Source organism: Mastigoproctus giganteus, chromosome 3 (assembly GCF_048544385.1).
Source record: "Mastigoproctus giganteus isolate SK-2022 chromosome 3, ASM4854438v1, whole genome shotgun sequence".
NCBI classification, from domain to species: Eukaryota; Metazoa; Arthropoda; class Arachnida; order Uropygi; family Thelyphonidae; genus Mastigoproctus; species Mastigoproctus giganteus.
In genome coordinates this window covers 213,517,690-213,543,361 of record NC_143577.1, presented here as the reverse complement: position 1 = coordinate 213,543,361, position 25,672 = coordinate 213,517,690, and the positions used below count along the sequence as shown (strand labels likewise).

The 25,672-nt window shown below is 37.9% G+C and overlaps 1 protein-coding gene across 1 annotated transcript in view; it reads right to left on the bottom strand.

Moving 5' to 3' along the window:
• LOC150088669 (transmembrane protein 62-like) overlaps positions 1-25,672 on the bottom strand; it is a 366,503-nt gene that overhangs the window by 291,280 nt on the left and 49,551 nt on the right. Inside the window, exon 3 of the mRNA XM_090370285.1 lies at positions 12,522-12,659. Coding sequence (XP_090226411.1) covers positions 12,522-12,659 — 138 coding nt within the window. The remainder of the gene's footprint in view (positions 1-12,521; positions 12,660-25,672) is intronic.

The following is a 25,672-nucleotide window of genomic DNA, read 5'->3' as shown; positions in this document are numbered from 1 at the left end:
AGGTGGCAAATGAAGTTTAACATTGACACATGTAAAGTACTACACATGGGAAACAGCAACCCCAGAGCAACGTATCAACTCTGTGGTACTACACTGACAGTGGTAGAGAATGAAAGGGACTTGGGGGTGATTGTGCAGGCAGATATGAAGTTCTCTGAGCAGTGCAGATGGGCTGCAAGAGTAGCTCATGGAGTATTGTCAATGATATACAGGAATTTTTCCAGCAGGGATAAGGAGGTGATTATTCCATTGTATAAGGCAATGGTCAGGCCACACCTAGAGTACTGTATACAGGTCTGGAGGCCTCATTTCAAGAAGAATGTAGAGCTGCTGGAACGAGTACAGAGAAGGGCAACAAGATTAGTGAATGGAACAATGGGGTGCTCTTACGAAGAAAGGCTTAAGTTTTGCAAATTACAGTGTCTGGGGACTAGGCACCAGCGAGGTGATCTGATAGAGGTGTATAAAGCCTTGAATGGTTTAAGCATGCTCAATGCTGATGGGATTCTTCCTCTAGCTCAGAAAAATCACCTGAGAGGGCATAAATTCAAATTGAGGAAAGACAGATGTAGGATAGACGTGCGGAAATTTGCCTTTAGCCAGCGGGTGGTTGGTTGGTGGAACAGACTGCCATCCCTTGTGGTGGAGGTTGATAGCCTAAATAAGTTTAAGGCTCAGCTGGACAGGTATTTTGAACGAACAGAGGGGTGAAGTGGAAGTGGGTTTTTTTTTTTTTTTTTTGGCTGATGCTGCATAAGCTTGCTTTCTTGCATCAAATGCCTCTACTAATGCTAATGCTAATTTGCAGAACTTAATCGTAAGAGCACATCGTAAGAGCACCCCTTTGTTCCCCTCACCTTTCATCGTAAGAGCACCCCTTTGTTCCCCTCACCAATCTTGTTGCCCTTCTTTGTACTCATTCTAGCAGCTCTACATCCTTCCTAAAATGAGGCCTCCAGACATGTACACAGTACTCTAAGTGTGGCCTGACCATTGCCTTGTATAATGGAATAATCACATCCCTGTCCCTACTAGCAAAATTCCTATATATCATTGACAATACTCCATGACCTGCCCTAGCAGCCCATCTGCACTGCTCAGTGAACTTCATATTTGACTGCACAATTACCCCCAGGTCTTTTTCACTTTCCACTTCCCTGAGTGCAGTACCACACAGTTGGTACATTTCTCTTCGGTTATTGCTACTCATATGCAGTACTTTGCATTTGTCAATGTTAAACTTCAGTTGCCACTTCTCAGCCCATTTGCCCAACTTAACTAGATTCAGTTTGAAGTATCATACTGTCTTTACTGTCATTAACAACCTTGCCAACCTTGGTATCATCTGCAAACTTGGACATTAAACCTGATATACAAAGGGTACTAGGAAAGTTTTGCAATATGACGCAACAATGAATCACAGGAAGCTGCTTGTTGCTGCATGTTGAGACATGTTCATACGTGTATAGTAGCCGCCGCGCCAAGTCGATGGGCTCAGTTATTCATTAGTAGTGAGAGTGTAAAGTGCTTGCGATGGCATCGTGGTCACGAAATGAGATAAGGACAGTTTTGCGGTATAATTTCGTGTGTGGTTTAACCATAGACCAGTGCTTAGAAGAAATGACTCTTGCACTAGATTATGATTGTCCACATCGTACAACGATATTCAGGTGGTATAGAGAATTCCAAAGGGGAAATTTCACTCTGGAGGATTCTGAGAGGCCGGGAAGGCCACGAACGTCAGTTACGGAGGAAAACGTTACTGCTGTGAGGAAAATGCTTGACGAAAACAGGCGAGTGACCTACCAACAGATAGAGGATACTTTGGGCCTAAATGCACCAGCAATTCGTTCGATTCTGCAAGATCATTTGCACGTGAAGAAACTTTGTTCTCTCTGGGTGCCGCATCAATTGACTGAAGAGCAGATGACACGACTTGTGACTTGGTGCCGGGAGATGTTAAAAAAGTTTGATAAGGGACAATCTCGGTATGTGAACAACATCGTGACAGGTGATGAGACTTGGCTGTACTATTACGATCTGCCGACCAAGGCTCAAAACAAAGTTTGGGTCTTTGATGATGACGACACACCCGTAATTGTCAGAAAATCCCGATCTGTAAAGAAGAAAATGATAGCTGTATTTTTCAAATCGAGTGGAATTGTGGAACGTGTCGTTTTGGACACGCAGAAGACAGTCACAGCTAAGTGCTATACTGAACAATGCCTGCCTAAAGTCATTGGATCTATGAAGAACCTGCGGCCAAAGTCAAGAATGGACACCTGGTACCTCCATCACGATAATGCTCCAGCTCACCGCGCAAAGCCTGCACCGAATATTTGACCACGACAGGACTGAAACTTCTCGAGCACCCTCCCTACAGTCCAGACCTTGCTCCCTGCGACTTTGCACTGTTCCCGCATGTGAAAATGAAGCTAAAAGGGAGGCGATTTTCTAGTGATGAGGACCTTCTACGGGCTTGGGACAACGAGTGTGCTTTACTCCCTAGTGAAACTTGGCAGAACTGGTTTAAAGATTGGTTTCGGAGGATGGAGAGGTGTATTGAATGTAGAGGAAATTACTTTGAAAAAATTAAATAAACAAAGCTGTATTGCAAAACTTCCCTAGTACCCTTTGTACCTTCATCAAAATCATTGATAAATATACAAAACTTGTTTGTTTGTTATTTGGTTTTTAGGAGCATTAGCAACTAAGGCCATATTGCTCTGGAGATATGCGGTGGTCATTCCCTGACCTTCCGCATCCTCCGTATTTGGTGGGCACGGGCTCGAACCCCAGTCTAATCAAAAAGCATGTGCTATGCACTGCTGCTCTTGCCCACCTGGCTACGGAGGCACCAATATATAAAACAACAATGGGTCCAACACCGAACCCAGGGGAACTCCACTAATAACATTTGTCCACGAATAGCAGTGTCCACTGATTATCATTCTGTCGTCTCCCACCCAATCATCCCTTTATCCATTGTAGCAACTTATCCTTAACGCCATACCTCTCTAATTTGTACAGGAGTCTTCCATGTGCAACAGTATCAAAAGCTTTCCTGAAATCCAAGTATTATATCAAATTTATATTTGGCATTCATTTTCTTTGTGACCACAGAGTATCCAATCAAATTGGTCAGACAAGACCTTCTAGACAGTCTTGTCTAGATGATCCTGCAATGCATCTTTAACCAATGATTCCATTATTTTCCCCAGAACACAAGTTAAACTAACAGGTCTACAGTTACTTGTGTTGCCTTTTGAACCCCCTTTATGAATTGGTGATATATTTGCACACGTCCAGTCCATGGGGACCTCCCCTGAATACAAGGAACTCTCATATTTATGGTTAAGGGTTTGCTTATTTCCTTTGCTGCCTCCTTTAATATAACTAGATAGATTCCATCCACCCCAGGTGCCTTTTTTATACAGGCATACCTCGAATAACGAATAGGATGCGTTCCACGAAATTACTTCGTTAAGCGAAACTTCGTTTTCAGAGGTAAAAATACTATGGCCAGAATAGGGATACGTTCCTACGTAAAGAAAATGAAAAGCTTTTTTTTTTCGAACAAAGAAACGTTTTATTAAATAAACAGTCAACTTACATACAAAGTGAAATCACATTTTAAAATATGAGTCTAAAGTTGATTGTTTATGCTTTTTTCCTCTTTCATTTAACAATTGCCTATACGGAGTTATTGCATTTAACACTGATCGCTTAACAATAACACTTCTTCCTAAATCAGGATCATTTTCACTAAAAAAATTTAAAACGTTTTCAATGTCATTTAAGCACCTTTTTAAATCTTTGGTTGTTAACACTTTTTCGGCAGGAACTTCTTTAACTTCGTCTTCATTATCTTTGTCTTCGTTGCTAACGAGGTTTTCTAAATCTTCCACTGAAAAACCATCATCTTCTGCATTCAATAAATTCCTAACATCCTCTTCATCGACATTTTCGAAACCTATTGATTGAGCCATCTGGATAACTTCATTTCTAATTTCTTGGATGTTATTTTCTTCTTCTAGTACAACTTCTGGCCATATTTTGCACCAAACTCCATTTAAGCATTTCTTAGTGACTTCTTTCCAAGAACTATCTATGTTTTCAATTGCGTTTTTAATGGTGTAGTTTTTCCAAAAAGTTTTAACTGTCATTTCCTCTTTATCCTCTAGTTCAGTTAAACTGCTTAATGTTCGAGGCAGATAATAAGCTTTAAATGATGCTATTACTCCCTGATCCAATGGTTGAATCAGGGAAGTTGTGTTTGCTGGAAGAAACACAACTTTGACAGGAATGCATGTGTCCAACGTGTTAAGATCAGTAGGATGTCCCGGAGCATTGTCTCACAACAAAAGAGCTTTTTCTTCAAAGTTGTTTTTTTTTTGACAATACCGTTTTACTTCAGGATCAAAAGTGGTTAACAAACCAATCAGTAAATAACTCCTTGGTAACCCACGCTTTTCTATTTGCTTTCCATATTACAAGTAAATTCATTTTTATGTTACCTTTTAACGCCCTCGGATTTTCTGAATGGTAAACTGATAACAATTTTAATTTATAATCGCCAGAGGCATTTGATCCAAAGAGTAACGCTAAACTGTCTTTGGCTGCTTTGAACCCAGCAGCTGATTTTTCTTCAATAGAAATGAAGCTTTTTGTTGGTAGCCGTTTCCAGAACAAACCACTTTCGTCAACATTGAACACCAAATTTGGAAAATTTTCACGTTCAATTATTTCCTTTAGTTTTTCTGGAAACTTATTTGCAGCTTCTCCTGTTAATTTTACACTATGAATCCTGGCCCGATTTTTAAATTTCTCGAACCAACCACGTGAAGCCCCAAAGGTTTCCGTAATTTCTTCAGTTTGTTTAGATTTCAGGTGATTAAACTGGAATATTTTTTTTTTTTGTTAAATGGGGCTTGAAATTGCCGACTTCGTTATATCGAAGCTTCGTTATCAGAGGTAACGTTAACCGAGGTATGCCTGTATTTAACTTAAAAAAAAAAAAAAAAAAAAAAAAAAAATTCTCCTCCACTTTGCTCTCAGTTATTATAAAATCACTTAGCTCCCTGTTAGATTTTGATACAGTTCTGGCACCCCCCCTCATTGAATAACTCCTCATGTGTGAATGTAGATGCAAAATGCTCATTCAGTTTATCAGCTATCCGAGTATGATCATCAACAGTCAACCCATCTATGTTAAGTGGTCCAATCTGATTCATCCCTTTCCTTCTAGAGTTTACATAAGTAAAGAACGTTTTGCTGTTTTTCTTTGCATTCTTTGCCAAGGATTTCTCGTAATCTGCCTTCGCCCTCCTAACCTCCTTTGTGACTTGATTACAGACTAGTTTATATCTGCCATGGGCTTCTGTGTCATCTGATACCTTATTTTCATCCCATACATTTTTTTTCTCTGCCATGAGCCTCATTAGTTCATCTGACATCCATTTAGGCCTAAACCTTGAACAGTATTTTAGGTGGAATGAAAAGTCTAGTAGCCTCGAATATTAAGTCCCTGAAGGCTTCCATTTAGAATTCAACGTTGGTAACATCATCAGTTGATCCCACTGTACAGAATTTAAAAACTGTCTTTTGGCGATTATAAGGAAGAACTGGAGTCAGAGGCCAAACCAGATGGGGGCAGTGTGCTTCTCTCGGAGCTAGGCAGCAAACCAGGCAGTCCCCTTCAACTTGCTGAAAGAAGAGCAGCTGCCATCCCAACTGAGCCCAGCAATTTAACCAATCCAGATAGCCAAATTCAAGTGCCCGTTAAGAGGAGATCAAGTGCTAGCTCCAGCCCTGTGCAAGGGGAATCTACCTCCCGCCATCTAACCTACTCAGGGAAAGGAACCCAAAAAAACCTAATCTGGATTCAGTTCTCCATCAATAAACAAGTGAAATGCTTCATGCAGAACATCCAAAGCCTAAAGAATAAGTTCAGCACTCTGATCAATATGCTTCTCGGTGCGGATTACAATTTTGTTGTCCTCATTAAAACCTGGCTTTGCGACGACATGGACATATCGTCCTTAACCACCAACCTCGGTTATCAGTCAATTCTGGTGAACAGGAAAGATAGGAAAGGATGCAGAGTCTTAATCTGCCAGAGATAACAGCTCCCTCTTATCAAATCTTGAGCATACCCTAGTTGTGATTTTGAGCAGTCCTTGGCTACTACCTAGTCTGTGGAATTCAGTTGCTAGTATGTGCAGTCTACTTACCGCCACCTGTTACAGATCTATTGATTAACTTCTCTGCCTGCAACCAGAGTGATAATTCTGGGAGACTTCAACCTGCCTTTACCATCTGCATCAAAGCTCCTTGATAGGTTAATTCCAGATCTGTCAAATCTCAATATTCATGGCGTTTCTGTACCACCTTCTCATGAAGAAACCATATTACAGAGAATTTTTTCCAGCAATGGCACTGTAGAAGCTGTACTCATCTCTAATTCGACATTTACCTCTGACCACAGCCAACTGAAGTATCTCTGATCCTTGTGGAAAAATAATGCTGTAATCAATCAATCCCAATTCAAAAGATCAAGAAGGCTATCTATGAACCAAAATACTTAAAAATTTAAATGTCAATTGACCTCTTTAGGCTCTACCCCTGGAAAGCTCTTAGTGAAATTATTATTGAGGGAGCAGTGTTTTGGTTTCAGAGATGGCTATCATTCATTGCAAGAATGACCGTGTCAAGAGTATGTGTCATCTGCCCACACTCAAAGCCATGGTGGTCCAATATCCTTGTGCACCAATTTAAGGAAAAGCAACAACTACATGCTCAATTCAAGAGGCTACCTTCAGAGAGATCATACTCAACTTATTCACTAGCCAGAAGCACCTTCCAGAAATCCAAGAAGCAGGTAATCAACAAGCTTATGGAGCAGAGGATAGCTTATGGACAGCAAGCCTGGTCAACCAATCAAATCGGATCACCAAAATCGTTAGACCTGGCCGAATGGAGGCAATCACGTAACTCGATTCTTCAAAACAGACAGTGAAGCAGCAGACTTCCCCTGGAACAGTACCCACTACAACTTAACTAACCTCACTAAAGTGTCGCTATGCGAAGAGGAGCTAATCAAGGCCATCAACACTCTGGTTGATAAGAAAACAATGGGAAGTGACTCTATTCCCACCTTCTCCCTAAAAATTGCCACCTACTTCATCAGCAAGGAGCTGACAGAGCTGTACAACAGAATCCTACAACAGGGAGTCATCCCAGTTTGTCCCTTGGCTGAATTAGAGTCGTTCCAGTTCCAAAAATGCAAAACCCCAACTCAACTACTGACTACAGGCCAATTTCTATGTTTTCACCTCTTCTCAAATGCCTAGAGAAGTGATTTTCAAAGCAGTCACCAATCAGATCCTCTCCCAGCAACCTCAAAATTCTCTCTCTCTCTCACCAATAACATGTCTACAGGCTGTAAACTTGAAACCCTTCAGCCATGGGAACAAGGCTCTGTTCTTCATGCTGTCTTCCTAAATCTGAAAGCTGCCTTTGACTTGTGTGCCTCCTGGAAAACTACTACAGTTTCACAGGTAATGTCACTAAGCTCCACAGAAGTCAACCCACCAAGAGATTTCTCACCTTTCAACAAGGGAATCACTGCAACAAGCACGTGGAAGTCGGCATAACTCAAGGTTGTTGTTCGTCAGCAGTGCTATTTTCAGCAATATTTCTACTGCTAATGAATGAGATACCTGCATTTATGGCCTACGCCGATGATATCATATGCTATCATCCCAGCAAAGACTTGTAGACCCAGCAAAGAATGTATCGAAGTCTGTTGCCCTCAACAAATATGTCCTCCTGTACTTATGCTGCTTTTTTGAGCTAAAATTAAACACAGAAAAATCAAAGTATTTCAACTTCTCACCGAGATCACAAGCAGACCTCAATCCAGCAGTCTCTCTGAAGCCCTCAATTGTGGGGTATCTTCTCATCACCACACATTCAGTTAAATTCTTAGAGGTGATAATGAATGAAAATCTGATTTATAAGGAACAAATCCAGAAACTGTGCTCAAAAGTGCAACTTGCCTTCTGGGGCATGAAACTCTACCTCTGTAGATCGCATAATAAAGAAACAGTCAGGAAATTTTTCTTATACTACTTCAGCTCAATCATTGGTTACAGTATTGAAGTCTGGTCTGCAGCTCCTTTGTCCGGCCTGAAGACACTTTGGGGGTCTAGAATTCTGGGTCCTCAAGTGGGCCAACAATTTGGCTCACCTTCAAAGATCATAGCTCTGTAAAAATCTAAGCTACACCCCAGCTCAGCACTTGGCATATGTGCGGAAACTCACAATGGCACTCAATCTGTGCTCCACAGTTCACGACTTCATCAATATCTGGGAATTTGTGGGCTGGAAAATCCCGGGTAGAGCTCTCAGAAACCCTCATCCTTCAAGCGGCACTTTCCCAACAGCATCATCAGCACACTGAGCTCCGCCAACACTGATTTTGATCTATGGTCCAGTGTTTTGACCTACAGGGAAAAAAAGAGAAAAGCCATATTTAGGTGCCATCATTCCTGTAACTGACATTAAAACTAAAACTGATTCCAAGCAAAAGATGTCCAGAATGGCTCAATCAGTCTATCAGGTTATACCTGAATCATACTCTACGGTACAACCCTATATCATCAGTATCTCTGAATATCTAGTTCAAATGCAATTATCGATAACTCAAAGCTATTTAGGTTAATCTTATGATGGAAATATGGAAATAATGGAAATATGGCTAGAAATATCCATAGAAATGTATTCTATGGATGTTATATGTATTAAATTGTTGTTCTATGTTTTAGAAGTTTGTATGTAAGTAAATATGATGTCTCCAATTAGATTGTTACATTCCTCTGGATGCTGTAATGGTAATCATATCCTTGTAAAATTTTGTGAACAAAGAATTTTATTATTATTATATATTAGCTTGTTGTTGCTGTTTCAGGGTGTTAGATATATCAGTACAAATGTATATTCACAGCCTGATTTGCATGTTGTGCAAGCTGAGAGCCCCAAAATAATTCACAAGTAAAACACTACTCCCTCCACATGAGATTAGCTAACTAGCCTCAACTGAAGAGGACTTTAGAAATTCTTCTAGCCATAGCTGGAAATTGAACCTTGACCTCTCCAAATGAGTGACAGATTGTAAAATCAGCACCGTCATGGAGGATATATATAGTTTGCATTATAGTCCCAACACTATCACATATCACCTTGCTCCTAGTGTCTGAAAGGGAAGGGAGCAAATTTGGTACAAATGAACCTCCTAAATTCAGTCTATTATCTGGCACTACCCATTATCTGGTTGTGTTTAGGAATATAAAAAATTATATTCCTAAACATTAGGAATATGGCAAAACACCTAACAATCAGCAAAATCAGTTTGTGTGGTAGCCATTCACCAAGCCAACACATTCAGTCCCTGATGCTTGTCACAGAAATTCTTTCAGGTATGACAAGTTAAGGATTGTTAGCTGGGTCTAAAACACTGATGGAGCGATATTTAGGTGACATACAAGTCAAGTGGACTGAGTTTTGGTGAAGTCTGATCATTTTGCAACAACCAAGTCCTCTGCTTGCACCTTCATGATGGTTGAACTGTTAGTAATCCTGGGTCTAAATCCTGTGTGCAAATCACAAAATATGGCATCTAGTATACTGGAGGTGACCACTCAAGTGTGAACTAACATAAGCAGGAGTCGAGGTATGGTGTTCACACTACACAGAGGAACACCACCTTTCTGCGTTAACGGGCAATACTAGGTGGCAAATGACTCTCGTCAACTAGTGCAATATAGCCACTTATCAGCTAATGTATAATCTCATTATCTCTGCCAAATAATGACTGCATTGAATCTGAGTAGTATGTATGCAGAGGGACACTGTCAATGCCACATTATGTCAAGGAGCTGGGTATATATTTGCTGTGTGTGTGTGTGCCATAATCCAATAATTTCATTACATCATACATGTCCTTTCCTCCATCTTTTCTTTACTACTGAATACATCACAAATAGTCAAACTAATAGAACAAACTTATCTGTAAAAAGATCTAAACCTCACAAACACCAACTTGTTCATTTCACAAATATGTCTGATCCCAGTTCCAATCTCAATGATGCCCATTTCCCCTTAGTCTGCCAATCCCAACTTACTTTTCCTGACAGCACAGCAATTATCAGTTGATTCAACCACTGCTCATTACACTTGTCATTATTTTCTGTATGAATCCTTTCACTTCAAAAGTGGTATTTGTGAACAAGTCCACTCTGCCATTCCCTGTCTGAGAATTAGTCATTTGGAATCTCCTCTTGCTAAAAATCTCTATACCTCCATTCTGTCAAATTCATTTGTTACCTCTTCTATCTCCAAATTCTACTTGAAATCACTTGGAGCACTGACTGCCTTTCTTTGAAGCTAGACTTTCTCCAGTCCAATGTTCCTCACAGTGAGGCAATTTCCTTGCTTGGTGATTTTAATGTTTGCAACTGCAGCTGGCTTCAATTTTCTAATCACACAGATCCAGTGTTCAGCTGCTAAAGCTTTTGCAATTACTAATGGCCCCGCAAAGATTTACCTACCAGAATACCAGACAATCCTAACCACACAACCAAAACTTCTGATATTTTTCTCATGAATAATCTTTCCAGGTACATTGTTAAGGTGAGTGGTCCTCTAAGCACCTCACAGATCACAATTTGGTGGTAGTCTATTTTCAAAGGAGCCTTCCTTTCATGGCCATTCTCAGCCTCTTTTTTTTTTTTTTTTTTTTCTGTTAGTTGTTGGCACACCACTTCTGTGGCCATAATGCACCTCCCAAAGTTTTTGCATTTTTACTCTGATCCAAGCCCGAAGCGGGATTCAAACCCACGACCTTTGGGTTGCCAGGTAGGCCCTTTACCCACCTGGCTAGCCTGGTCAGCAGCCTCTTGTTATTTGGCATCACAAGTATGCAAAATGGGATGACTTGAAAGACATCTATTTTTCTTTTCCTTGGTTGGATTACTGTTTTAAACCTTCTGAAGTAAATCTTTGCTCAGATCATGTCAGTGAAATTATTCTTATAGGCATGAATACCACCGTATTCATGCCTATAAGACATGAATAATTCGAGTAATACATGAATACTCAGTTCAGAAGTAAGGGATGGCCAGTCAAGGGAAGCTCAACACATAGATCCGAAGCTCTCATGAGTGGAGCATGAACTGATAGCTCAAGCACTGTGTGAGCATTTATTAAATAGTTTACAGGGTAGCAGAAAGGTAATACAGTGCAATGGCTTGTCAAACTCTAAGGTCTGCAGATTGGTTGAGATCATTTATGATGTATCCCCATCATGAGAAAATCATGGCTGGTGTGATATCAAGATAAATGTGGATGGGGACAGTATGTTAAGACATTACCATTACATGAAGGGTGTTACATAGTGAATCATCAAGTCCTGTTTAGAATGGTGGGGATGGGTTTTTCCTAAAAACAGTGACAAGTCCCTACCATCCAATTATCATCCCATTGCAATTACTTCTACTCTTTCTAAAGTAATGGAGAAATCAATTAACCGCCAACTCTTAAACTACCTAGAAACCTTCTGTCTGATCAACAATCGCCAGTATGGATTCATCAGTGTCGATCTGTGTAGTGTGCAGCCATTTAGGATGCATGATTGGGTGGCAAGGGAAGGGAGCTGCAAGTCTGAGGATGTGTTTTCTGTAAGTGCAGTTGGAAGAAATTTTATGAGATCAGGGGAATAATTTAGTCAAGTCACATGCACAGCAGAGAGAGAGAGAGAGAGAGAGAGAGAGAGAGAGAGAGAGAGAGGAGATTTAAGGGGTTGCTCTAAGCTGAGAAAGAGAATCCTCACAAAGATACTCAGAATGATGAAGATTAATAAACATCTTTATTGTAATCAGGAGTCTTCTTTTGTCTATAAGACAGAGTAGCCTAAATCCATTGCTACAATACGAAGCCAGGATGGGATTAGTTACCCTAAGGACAACAGAGTCTTATATTGCCTTGGGGTATGATTTCTTATTACCTCATTTATAATTATGGTCATGCCACTGCTTCCATCCAATAGTTCCATTTATATTTCTTAGAACTCATTTCTGACCATCCTAATTTTCAATAGAGAGAGAGAGAGAGCATGCCAGTTAAATTTACAATTCCTCATGTCGTCTTTTGGGTAAACTACAATAAGTTTTAAGATAACATTGCCTTATTGCATATTTAGGCAATATTAAACAATACTAATTTATATTGTGTCACATTGCATATTCATACCATATTGAAACTTTTCCCGATAATCATCTCCAGCCTCATTTCCCAAAGTATGCTGTGGGAAAGAGCATATTACATGCCTAGGCATGAAACAATATATTTTTCTATGCTCTCACACACTGTTTATAGCATTTACACTATTAAATCATCTCCAAAAAAGGTCATCCTTTGTTTATTACATAGATGCTTCACTGCATCTCACTTTCATAACTTACCATGATTTCCTCTGATATCTAACCATTTTGTAAATTTAGTCACCCCACTTTCACGAATAGCTTCTTGATACAATTGCCACTCTTCTATGTATTGACGAGACCCTAAGTGGTCCGGTGTTTTGGCATCTATCAAGTCACCTTTAGAGAGAAAAAAATGCATTAAATTAATGCATTTTAAAAAAACACTAGAATGATAATATTGTGCTTAGATTATATCATACCCTATACAATTAGAGATCAAGGCCAAAAAACAAAAAAAAAAACAGGTTTTTAGGGATGAGAAATAATTCAGTTAAAAGTCAAATACATTCAAGAAATAAACACCACTAATAGTGAAATATGATTTTTCATACACTTCAATAATAATAGAGATAATTTTTTATTATTTCCAACCTACCAAATACTGCCAGATGCTATCAAGGCAGTGTTAGATGAATCAGAAAACTGCTAGGTTTCTGATAAAATTCCTCATCTATTAGGAGGCTTAAATCCAGAATTCTCCAAACAAGTGACAACTAAGTTTTCCTTTGTGACCTTATACTGCCATAAAGTAACATAATAGTAACATGGTGTCATTCTTATATGCCATGTGCAGACTTTGAATGTGGCAAGTACAGTCTGCATAGGAAAGACACATAGGGCAGAAATAGAAGAGGTGGCATTACTTTTAATTGTGAAGCAAATAAATTTAAGATTAGCATATCCAATAAATGATAACTCTCAAGATACTCAACATAATAAGCCAGAATGGTACAACACAAATGATAGGAAACCAAATGGATGTATTATTTAGTATTGAAAAAATATGTAAGCTTATACAGAATAAAACAGATAAAAAAAAGCTTTTACACTTAATTTGCTCATCCCTTCTATTACTTTGTATAAGTCCATACATTATTCAGAATAGCCATTTCCATATTCAGTGGGATTTCATTCCAACAAGCAATTAATCTCTAGATGACACCAAACTTCAGAACATATTCCACAACCATCCTTTGCAAATTAATGCCCCCTTATGTGTGTTGCTTAATAAAGTAAATTTGGCATTGGCATTTAGATGAATGCCTTAAAAACTCTTTAGAGCTATAAACAATTGGGTCTCCATATAGATGACTAGTTTCAAAAAATACAGCAACTTCCCAACTTATGTAAAGGTTGCGTTCTGCGGAACTCTATGTAAGTCAGAATTTTCCCCATGCTTGTGCAGCAGTCACAACGTTGAATTGATTGAATCAAAAAAGAAACGTTTGACGAACATGTAAATAGAATTATTTATTGTATTTATTAAATTTTTTATTTCATGTGCAGGAAAAATTACAAAAGTGTGCAATTTAAAAAATTTCATTTTATAAAATTACAAAAAAAAGAGAGGAGACAGGCATAATATCAGTAAGTTTTACCTCTTTAAGATCGTTGCCAGAATCAGTCTTCAGATGGTAAATACCCCACTGCAGAGGTTGAGGGCTGTGGAGATTTAGAAGAGGTCAGCCGCTCAATCTTACGAAAGAACATATTAATGGATGACTGGACGGTGGCTTTTTTCTTTTCACCGTAGATTTCTTTGTAGCAAGCATATCATTCACCCCTCTTAACTTTTAAGGATTGTTTGCTGTCAGGATCCATCTTCTCAAACCTCACCAATGCTGATACAATTTCACGAAATGCCATTGCCATCTCTCTGGTGATGAAGCATCTCGGCTCCTCATTTGGTTCATCTTGAGCTTCATCAGCATTTTCTTCTTTCACTATTGCTGCCTGCAAGTCAATAAGTTCTTTGTTAGATAATTCCTTCTCTTCTTCCTCTAACTCCTCCACGTTTTTGGCATCAACCTCCAACTGAAGTAGCTCTGCAACCTTTACAATCTTATCTGTAACCTCTTCATATGATTCATCTTTTTCAAATCCTCCAAAGCCTTTTCGTGCTGTGAGCATATTTTCTTCCATGTGCCATTTAAACAACTTTTAGTAATTTCCACCCTGGCCTTATTAATGTGTAAGAAGGCAGGGTAAATATCGTAAGACTTCCAAAAGTCTCTTAAGGTAAAATTTTTCTCATCGTCTACTGCAGACAATGCCTGAGCAAATGTGCATAAATAGTATGCTTTTAAATTTGAAATAACACCCTGATCCATAGGTTGGATGAGTAAAGTCGTGCTTGGTGGTAGAAATATGACTCTCATGTTCGAATTGAAATAATCTAGATGGGTAGAATGTCAAGGAGCATTATCTAATAGAAGTAAAATCTTGAAAAGAATGTCGCTGTCTTTACAATATTTTTCAACCTTGGGGATGATTCCCTTAAATGCATGAGGATTTCCAGAATGGCACACAAGCAATTGGTTCAATATGTTATCTCCCGCTGAATTAGCCCCAAGCAAGAGTGTGGCCCTATCTTTTGAAGTCTTGAAATCCGACATTGTCTTTTCCTCTTTGGCAATGTATGGTCGATCTGGCATTCTTTCCAATACAGAGCAGTCTCGTCAATGTTAAAAATTTGCTGCATTGAATAGCCTTCATCAATAATTTTTTCCAACACATCACAAAATTTCTCTACAGCTAGAGAATTGACACTGGTGGCTTCACCACATACTTTAACATTGTAGAAACCAGTGCCAGGCTTGAACCTATTAAACCATCTGTTTCTTGCCATGAATTTGGGTTGGGGTACGCCACACTTATCCTTAATATCTTCATAAATACTTCTTGCTTTTACTTGAATGGCCATTGGACTCGGGAGCACTCTTTTTTTTTTTTTTTTTCTTGTTGTTGACACATTGGCTTCTGTGACCATAATGCACCTCCCAAAGATTTTGCATTTACTCTGATCCAAGCCTGAGGCGGGATTCGAACCCGCAACCTTTGAGTTGCCAGGCAGGCACTCGCTTCTGAATCTGATTTTCCATCCATATTATTAATAGCTGTTCCATCTTCAATATAGCACCTGAACACTGTTTTGTGATCACCATTGACCTTAAGTGCGTTGATCCTTTGACATGTCCTTTTATACACACACTGTCCTTTAAAATAGTATTCACTGTTGAAGCAGCGAGACCTAATTCTCTTGCAATAGATGACAAACTTTGTCCTGCTTTGAACTTCTTAATCATTTTCATCTCTAAATCAATTTTGTTTTGTTTCCTGCTACTACCACCACCACTTGCACTTTCTGTTGGTCCCTTTCCCTTCATCATTGTAATACGTAAATAGGAATGAAGAGAAGTTTCTGAAAATTTTTTTTTTTATATGATAGAAGATTTCAGTGAAGGGAAAACACATTTCAACATAATAACATAAAATCACACAGCATTCCAGCTATATTGGGATTATTGCAACTGCAGTAAGATCGAGTTTACTACCCATTTATAATTAGATGCACTAACAGAAAAGCCCAATAAACTGGAAAGTGCAAATTGTTTGTTTTTTGGTCGTGACCTCCAGAAACGTGCCTTAGAAAAATATCACAAAGGCATTCAAAACCGATTCTTATAATGGAACATATGATAACGATGAAAGTGTAGTGTAATTTCCATTATAAAAATGACCTTTCAGAGAGATAAACAGCTTAGTAATATAGCGAACGAATTACAAAAAGAAGTGTTATTGGGTTATTTATACACTGTGTTATTATTTATATAATGTGTTATTTATCCCTACAGATGCAAAATATGTTTCCGTATTTTTTTCAGTTTGCACCAGCTGGCAAAAACTTACGTAAAGTTGAATTTGCATAAGTTGAGTATTACTTAAGTCGGGGAGTTCTTGTACTGAAATTTACAGTAAAAGACTTGATAAGCACAACAAGATTAGTTGGGTTCACCTTTTTGGTAGAGGTATATCCATCTTAAAACAAAGGTTTCCAAATCTGTATGCATCATTCAAGATGTAACTTAATCAATGCTTTAGACAACTATATAATTTCCCTCTTTGTCCTTGTCTGACTGATACCTCTGTGTATCAGTCAGAGAATGCTGCAAGCTGTGCTAGTAGACTTTCTGCACCATAGAGAGAACCTCTTGTCAGACTGTAAAATTAATTACACTATCTTTTGTATTATAAAATACCTCAAATTTAGTACTAACCAAATTGTATGTCACTCTGGGATTAGTCTGTCCAATTTACAATGGTGTTTCCAAGGCCAGAATTGCTAATTTTGCATCTTGAAGTTTAATTTTGGTGGCAGGATAAATTTCAGTGATTAAGGATGTATTGTAGGTGCAGCTGGACACAAATAGAAATGCCCAATGTCACAGTTATATATTACTAGAAATATATATTATTGAAAATATGATAATGCAATGTTTAAGTTGTATTATGAAATGTAATAATTAGAGGGAATATAAAACAGTTTATAAAAAAGAGGGAACACATAACAAGGTGAAGAAGAACAAAAGAGACCCAGAGGTAATTGTACAGTCCAACACAAAGTTCTCTAAGTAATGCAGGCAGCCTGCTAAAACAGCTCATTCTTGTCAGGTTATGTCAATGATATGCAAAAACTTCCAGCAGGCAGTTTCTGCATATCATTCACATATTGACATAACTGCCAGCAGGAACAATGAGGCATTTATCCCATTGTATAAGGAGCAACCAGATTACTCAAGAGCATAAAGGAGTATCTCACCACAAAAGACTTGGGTTCTACAAACTGCAACATTTGGGAAGTAGTCACTTTCAAGGAGACTTGATTGACATGTTCAAGGGTTTAAATGGATTGAATAGATGTTTTATTACTTAAAAATTACTGGTTTTTCGTTGTATTTTTTATTTAAAACTAGTTGTGCAGTTATTTGTTGTAATTTGATAAAGTAAAAACTTTCTTACCTGGGATCCAAAATTGCTGATTAATGAGTGCTGGAGTAAGAGAGAATTTGCCACTAATGTCAGTGTTAAATGCATTGAAATTTCATATTTCTCTTCATATATCACTATATCATTCTCTTTTGTAGTTTCATAGGAGTGTAATTACTGTTAGAATTCTTTTTAGTAAAGTTATTAATAACATTAGGAGTACAACTGTACAGTATATATAATAATGTAAACTTGATAGCATAACATATATATAATAACATAACGTAAACTTGGTAGCACAATATATACATAATAGCATAAACTTGGTAGAGTAATACATATTATTGAATTTAAGTATCTCTTAGTTTAATATTCAAATTAAATTGCATTTAATATGAATATTAAATTCAAATACTTAAATGCAATACTACTTAAATACAGAAATACAGGAGTGCTGTGGGTCAGGGGAGAACCGAAGGCGATAGTTCTCCTATAAATCATGGCCTTAAAAAAAGGGGGGGGGGGTGGCACTTTTTTCAATGTTTGAAGACCAATCGGGAACAAGACTTGTTATATTGTTTTGTTATGTTATTTGGTTTTTAGGAGCATTAGCAACTAAGGCCATATTGCTCCGGGATATGTGGTGGTCATTCCCTGACCTTTCCGCATCCTCTGTATTTGGTGGTGATGGGCTCGAACCCCGGTATAATCAAGAAGTGTGTGCTATGCACTGCTGCTCCTTCCCACCTGGCTACGGAGGCACCAGACTTGTTATAGCCAAAGGGGGATATCTTTGTGCATGTTCAGTGCAAAGGGTACAAGGAAATTAAGCATGAAGTCAGAGTGCTGATGGGTTTATATAAGAGTTTAAAGATGGGTGCCCAACAAGGAATGAAAATGGCTCTCGGCCCATTTTAATTCCTCCTTAACAGATCACAAAATTTTGTGATGTGTTAAGAAAGCTCTTAGCTGCCCACCACAATGCCACAACTTACACTCATGCACCAAACAACATAGCAGCAATCCCCAAAGGTAGAATACCTTTGGGATTGCCGATATGTTGACTATAGTGTCAGCGACTATGGTCAGGGATATGGGAAATATATTGTGCAAAGAAAGACAGGTGGAATAGAAAGGCATGTCTGTCAGGGGCAAAAGATGACGCTGTAGAGCAGATATCATCTTTTAAGGGTACAAAGGACAAAAAACGATACTGTTGCACACATTAGCACTAATGATATTAAGAGTAACAGATCTGAGGATGTACTTAACAAATACAGAACAATTTTGAGAAAGTCTCAAGTCAGAATTAAATTTAGCATTACCATTGGTAGAGGCATACGATGCAAGAAAGCAAGCTTATACATCAGCCAAAAAACTCCTTCCCATTTCACCCAACCATTCAGTTCAAAAGTTTGTCTAGTTCTGCCTTGAATTTATTTAAACTATCAACTTCCACAACAACAGGTAGAAGTTTGTTCCAGCAATCAACCACCTGAAGGAAAAGCCAAATTCCCACACAGCAATTCTACAACTCTTTCCTCAATTTGAATTTTTATGTCTCCTCGGGTGTATGTTCTCTACAAAAAAAACGGGATACCGGTATCCGGGTTTCATTAATTAAAAATACTGAAATACCAGTATTAAGATTTTGACCAGTACTGTGAGCTCTAATAGTATCCAATAAAATTGGTAGAGTAGAGTAGAGTTGTGTTTTTAGGAGCATTAGCAACTAAGGCCATATTGCTCCAGGATATGCGGTGGTCATTCCTTAACCTTTCCGCATCCTCCGTATTTGGTGGTGACGGGCTCGAACCCCGGTCTAATCAAGAAGCGTGTGCTACGCACTGCTGCCCCTTCCCACCTGGCTACGGAGGCGCCTCCAATAAAATTGGTCAGACAAGACTTCCCGTTAACAAACTCATGCTGTGTTTGAATTATAACTGCAGTTTTGTCTAGATGATCCTCCAGTGCTTCTTTAACCAGTGACTACTCCATTATTTTCCCCAGAACAGAAGTTAAACTAACAGGTCTGTAATTACTCATGTCATCTCCTGATCCACCATTGTGAATTGGAGATACATCTGCACATCTCCAGTCCATGGGAACCTCTCCCCTGAGTCCAAGGATGCACTCAGGGCCGCTGCGACCCTGTGTGCTGCAGTAAGTGAAATCAAATTTTCCACCTCATAATATTTGGATTAAAAAATAAGGCATAAATAATTATTATTAATTTATTTAAAAAGAAAAGAATTACAACATATCTTACATATAATATGACGAAACAAGCAAAAATAACAGAATCATTCCGAAATTCTGGAAATAAACTTTAAATTCTAAATCACAGTAATAGGTGCCCACAATAAAATAAAAGGTTTCCTTGCTTTAAAATGTGCAAATTTATTAATTATTTAATTTATGTTTTTTTCCAAAAGATCATTTTCTATTTAAATTATTGCCAAATTAGAGAGTCACTGTTGAGACATTGTCGACCGTAAATAATTTGATTATTTTTAATTTTGAAAAACTCCATTCATCTGAGACAAATAAAACTGGTAAAGTTTGAAAATTTCTTAAAGCAATTGCTAAATTTGGAAAAGTATCTGTAAAATTATTTTTAAAAGTATATTGTAAAACTTCCAAAGGAATAATATTGTCTTTAATATAAATTTCAAGTACTCTAAGTTCTTCAGATAATGTTAAATCATCAATATCGGACTCATTACGATCAATGTCATTTAACTTAAATAGTAATTTTTGCAATGATCATCTGACCATTTTTTTTAATTCAGGAATATTATAAAACGTTTTAAACATTTCTCCATGTTCTTTCATTTTTGTAAACCTTTCAGTTAAGGAGAAAATCCTCATGTCATTTTAAAGAAAAAAATTAACATTGAAATTTTGTTGCAGTTCCTGAATAGCTTCATCTCTACTTTCATAACTGAAATGACGTTTTTTCAACCATTTCCTTATAGTGCTTACTTCTAGAAACAATGCTTCAATGCCAATGATAGTAGCCATATTTTTTGGGCTGCTTCCTATGTTCTATTTTCTTTAAAAATTGTGTGATATTTTGTAGACATTCAAGAGCTTCATATATAATAGAATCCTATTTTTTTTTTTTTTTGCAGCATTTTACTTACCAGATTAATTTTATTTAAAATATCGTGCCATATTATAATCGACCAAAGAAACTTATAAGATGTTATTTTTAAGACTATTGATTTAGCATGTTTCCTTGTATCCACATCTTTATTTTTGTCTTCAGTAATTATACCAAAATCATAAAAAAATATGTAGCTTCTCTAGTAATTTCTAGTATTTTATCTGTAAATTTTTTTGAAATTATTTCAATAATTTCATTTTGTATTTGATCACCCAAATAATGCTTTTTCTATTCAGATTTCTAAATACAGTGAATATTTTCTGCCATAATTGAATCAAATTTAGCAATTGTTATCATTTTCATATAAATCTTTTGAAGATCCCTTGAATGCTATACATTGCCTTGCTAAAAGTAGTATCGTATATATATTATTCTGGCTGAACTCCAGAACATGGGTATCTCTGATGCAGGTGTGGCCAAAGAACGGAGTGATTGTACGGTCGAGTTCTATGATTGGCTGATTATTGGGAATGCATAATTTACCTCATTTTGCATTTCTGATTGTTTGATTGGATTTCTGATTCGCTTCTGATTTTAGCAGGAAATACGAAATTATTGTACTGTTGTTCCGTTTGCAAAAGGATGGATAAGACTGTAACTGAATGGTGTACGAGTGTGAATTTTATAGCTTCAGAATACAAGTGTTTTCAGTGTGGATGTTTGATGAAGTGTGCCAGCAGGCATGCAAAGACTGATCAGGAGAGTTTTTTTTTTTCCCCCCAAGTTGTTTCTCGACAATTTAGTGTTTTTTGCAATAATTCTGTGAGTTGTTAGTATCAGGTTCAGGTGCTCTTTATACTAGCGAAGGTGTGGGGGCAGCTGGGTCCAGACAAAACCCCCATAATTAAAGTGGACCAAATTAAAGTGGACATAACTAAAGTAGGACAAAACCCCCTTGGACCAATAACACGAAATGTTCTTTAAGTGTTCATTCTTAAAGAACTACAAATACTGTAATAAGAATAAAAATTATGGTTTAAATATTTCATATTATTATTTGTACGAGGGGGTTTTTGTCCTACTTTGCACTTTGTTTGAGGGGGATTTGCCCCACACATGGGGACAGCAGTCCCCAGAAAGAAAAAAACATTTCTATTGATGCAGATGAAATCGCCTAATAATGTACAGGGAGGGAAAGAATCAGTGGTTGTATGTGGTAATTTTTCTTAGCACTTAAAAAAATTGCTGTTTTGCCATTTCTTTTTCATCTGTTTTCAGCTCTGACATATTGTGATGTCACATAACATCCCCCAGCCCGGAAAAGCAGTGAGTGGGAGGTGCTGTCTTCCTCTCTTTCTTGCCGAAGTACGGGGTTTCACAGGGTACGGGGTTATACCCATAACCCCGTACCCTGTGAAATAACTCTGAAATATAAATATGAAACACAGATTCAGATAAGAAGCAAATTAACATAAGTCTGCAATTTCATGTATTGTATTTATTTCAAATGAATTATTTTCCTACCACATTGAATACTGGTAAACGTTAACCAATCAGATGACCAGCACGACTTCTGGGTACGTGGGACAGGCAGTTGAATAGGTTTTACGATAGCACTAAGTTGCAGACTGGTAACCCCTTTAAAAGGAAAAAACTGATTCGAGTAAATAATATGACGGTCTTTGAGATAACAGAAGAGGAGAAAAAGCAATATGTACTGGAACTTAAGAACAAGTTTTAGCTTCTGCAGACTGCTCAGGACAAAGATATCGATGAGGAATATTAACTTTCTGAAAATGATAAACCCCAAGAAAACTATAGGTAAAAAGAAATCCAAAGAAGAAAAAATTTAGTCAAGAAACACTTGTCATGATGAACCCAAGATGACAAATTAGACCAGTTAGTTTAACTTCTGTTCCGGGTAAAATAATGGAGTCACTGGTTAAAGATGCATTGCAGGATCATCTAGACAAGACTGCAGCAATAATTCAAACACAGCATGGGTTTGTTAAGGGAAAGTCTTGTCTGACAAATTTGATTGGTTATTATGATGTGGTCACAAAGAACTGATGCAAAAAATAATTTTGATATCATATACTTGGATTTCAGGAAAGCTTTTGACACTGTTGCGCATGGAAGACTACTGTACAAATTGGAGCAGAATGGTATTAAGGGTAAGTTGCTACAATGGATAAAAGGATGGTTAAGTGGGAGAAGACAGAGGGTGGTAATCAATGGGTGCTGCTCTTCGTGGACTAATGTTATTAGTGGAGTCCCACAGGGTTCGGTGTTGGGTCCACTGTTGTTTTGTGTATTTATCAATGATATTGATGAAGGTATATCAGGCTTAATGTCGAAGTTTGCAGATGACACAAAGGTTGGCAGGGTTGTTAATGACAGTAATGGCAGTGTGCTACTGCAACAGGATCTAGATAATTTGGGCAGATGGGCTAAGAAGTGGCAACTGAAGTTCAACCTTGACAAATGCAAAGTACTGCATATGGGTAGAAGTAACCCCAGAGAAACGTACCAACTGTGTGGTACTACACTTAAGGTGGTAGAAAATGAAAGAGACCTGGGAGTAATTGTGCAGTCAGATATGAAGTTTTCTGAGCAATGCAGACAGGCTGCTAGGGCGGGTCATGGGGTTTTGTCAATGATATATAGGAATTTTGCTAGCAGGGAAAAGGAGGTGATTGTCCCTCTGTATAAGGCAATGGTCAGGCCACGCCTTGAGTACTGCGTACAGGTCTGGAGGCCTCATTTTAGGAAGGATGTAGATTTGCTTGAGCGTGTACAGAGAAGAGCAACACGATTGGTGAGGGGAATGAAGGGATTCTCTTACCAAGAGAGGCTTAAGTTCTGCAAATTGCAGTGGCTGGAGACTAGGCACCTGCGCGGTGATCTGATTGAGGTCTATAAGGCCTTGAATGGGTTGAGCACGCTGAATTCTGATGGGATCCTTCCACTTGTTCAGATTACCAACCTACGGGGACATAAGTTCAAATTAAGAAAGGACAGATGTAGAATAGATGTGCGGAAATTTGCCTTTAGCCAGCGGGTGGTTAATTGCTGGAACAAACTTCCATCTGTCGTTGTGGAAGTTGATAGGTTAAATAAATTTAAGGAGGAACTGGACAGGCATTTGGAGGGAATGGTGTGATTTTTTTTTTTTTTTTTGGCTGATGCTGCATAAGCTCCTACACTTGCTTTCTTGCATCATGTGCCACTACTACTACTACTACTACTACTACTACTACAAATGAAGAGCAAGTTAAACACTGACAAGGAGAAAATTGAGTATACTGAGTTATGCAAAGCCATTAGAAAGAGACTCAGAGAGGACATAAGATTTAACACAAGAAAAGTAGAACAAGCATTAAGGGAAAACAAAGGATTTAAATCAGCAGCCATGAGCAGTAATACAGAAAGATAATGATGATACTGAAACTGAAGAATAGTGATGGTGTACTTATAAATAGCAGAGAAGGCATAATTCAAATAGCAGAATACTACTATAGAGAATTATACAAGGAGCGAGGGAATGATGCCAGCAGTGGGAAAGATGGATGGCAAATTAGTAACACATACGACATACCTAATATCCTTCCCGATGAGGTAGAACGTGCGTTGAAGAAAATGAAGTATCAGAAAGCCCCGGGAGATGATGAAGTTACTGTAGAGTTGTTAAAATTGGGAGGAAGAGACATGACACAAAAACTGGCAAGACTCTTCACAAAATGCATTAGAAAAGGTGTGACACCTAAGGAGTGGAATAATGCAATCATAATTTTTCTGCATAGGGAGATAAATCAGAAATTGGAAATTATAGACCAATTAGCTTGTTATCCCACATCTACAAATTGTTCACAAGGATCATTACTAACAGATTAGAAAGGATACTTGATGAGAATCAACCGAAAGAGCAAGCTGGCTTTAGGACATGATTCTCAACTATGGATCACTTTCACGTAATATCACAGCTAATCGAGAAAGCAAATGAATATAAAACACCATTATGCCTGACTTTTGTGGTTTATGAAAAGGCATTTGACTCCATACAGCATAAGGCAATCTTTCGGGCACTGGAAAGACGAGGCATAGCCATCCCATACATTATGATTTTGAAGAAAATATATGAGAACACTACCTCCTTTATCAGACTAGACAAAGACAGTAGCAAATTTAAAATTGAGAAAGGAGTTCGACAAGGAGACACAATGTTGCCAAAATTGTTTACTGCTGCCCTTGAGGATGCGTTCAGAAGGTTAGACTGGTCGCAGAAAGGGGTCAATGTGAATGGAGAGCACCTAAACCATTTACGATTTGCAGATGACATTTGGATCATAAACCATGATCCCAAAGAATTAGGAGAAAATCTTAATCAGTTATGCAGAGTTAGTAAGGATTTTGGACTAAAGATGAATATGGCTAAAACTAAAATGAATATAATGATTGAAGGAGCAGTAATTGAAAAGGTGGAGTCATATACGTATCTGGGACAAGTCATTAACTGTAATAATGATAAATGGCTAGAAGTCAAGAGAAGAATAAATTTTGGATGGATAGCATTCAGGAAATATAGTCACATACAGAGGAGTAATATCAGTTTGTCTGAAATTGTAAAATAATGAACCAATGTATACTTCCCACCATGACTTATGGAAGTGAAACTTAGGCACTCACCAAAAGAATGGAAGAGAAGCTAAGAACTACATAATGAAGAATGGAACGAATGAATTATATTGGGAATCAGACTGTTAGATAAGAAGAGAAACACATGGACTAGGCAGCAAATTCAAGTAAAGGACATTCTTATAAAAACTAAAATGGTCTTGGGCAGGACACATAGCTCGAAGACATGATTACAGATAGACTAAGAAAATAACAGAATGGTACCCAAGAGGAGCTAGAAGAAAACCTGGAAGACAACGGCAGAGATGGATAGATGAAATTCATTTTGTGGGTAGTAAATGGATCGCCATTGCACGAAACAGAAGGAACTGGAAAGTTGCTGGAGAGGCCTTCATCCTGCAGTGGATTGAAAATGGCTGATGATGATGAATTCCTTTGGCTCTTAATTCGTGCTTAATAACGGCAATAATTGCATGAAGGCCAGAGGTGTGAACAATGCATTTCCAGTTAAGTCTCTCGTAATCTATTTTAAATGTAAAATTTAAAAATTTAAAAACGAAAACTATTTTAAATGTAATTACCAAGGGGAATTAAAAAATATATATTTTTTTGGCACCTC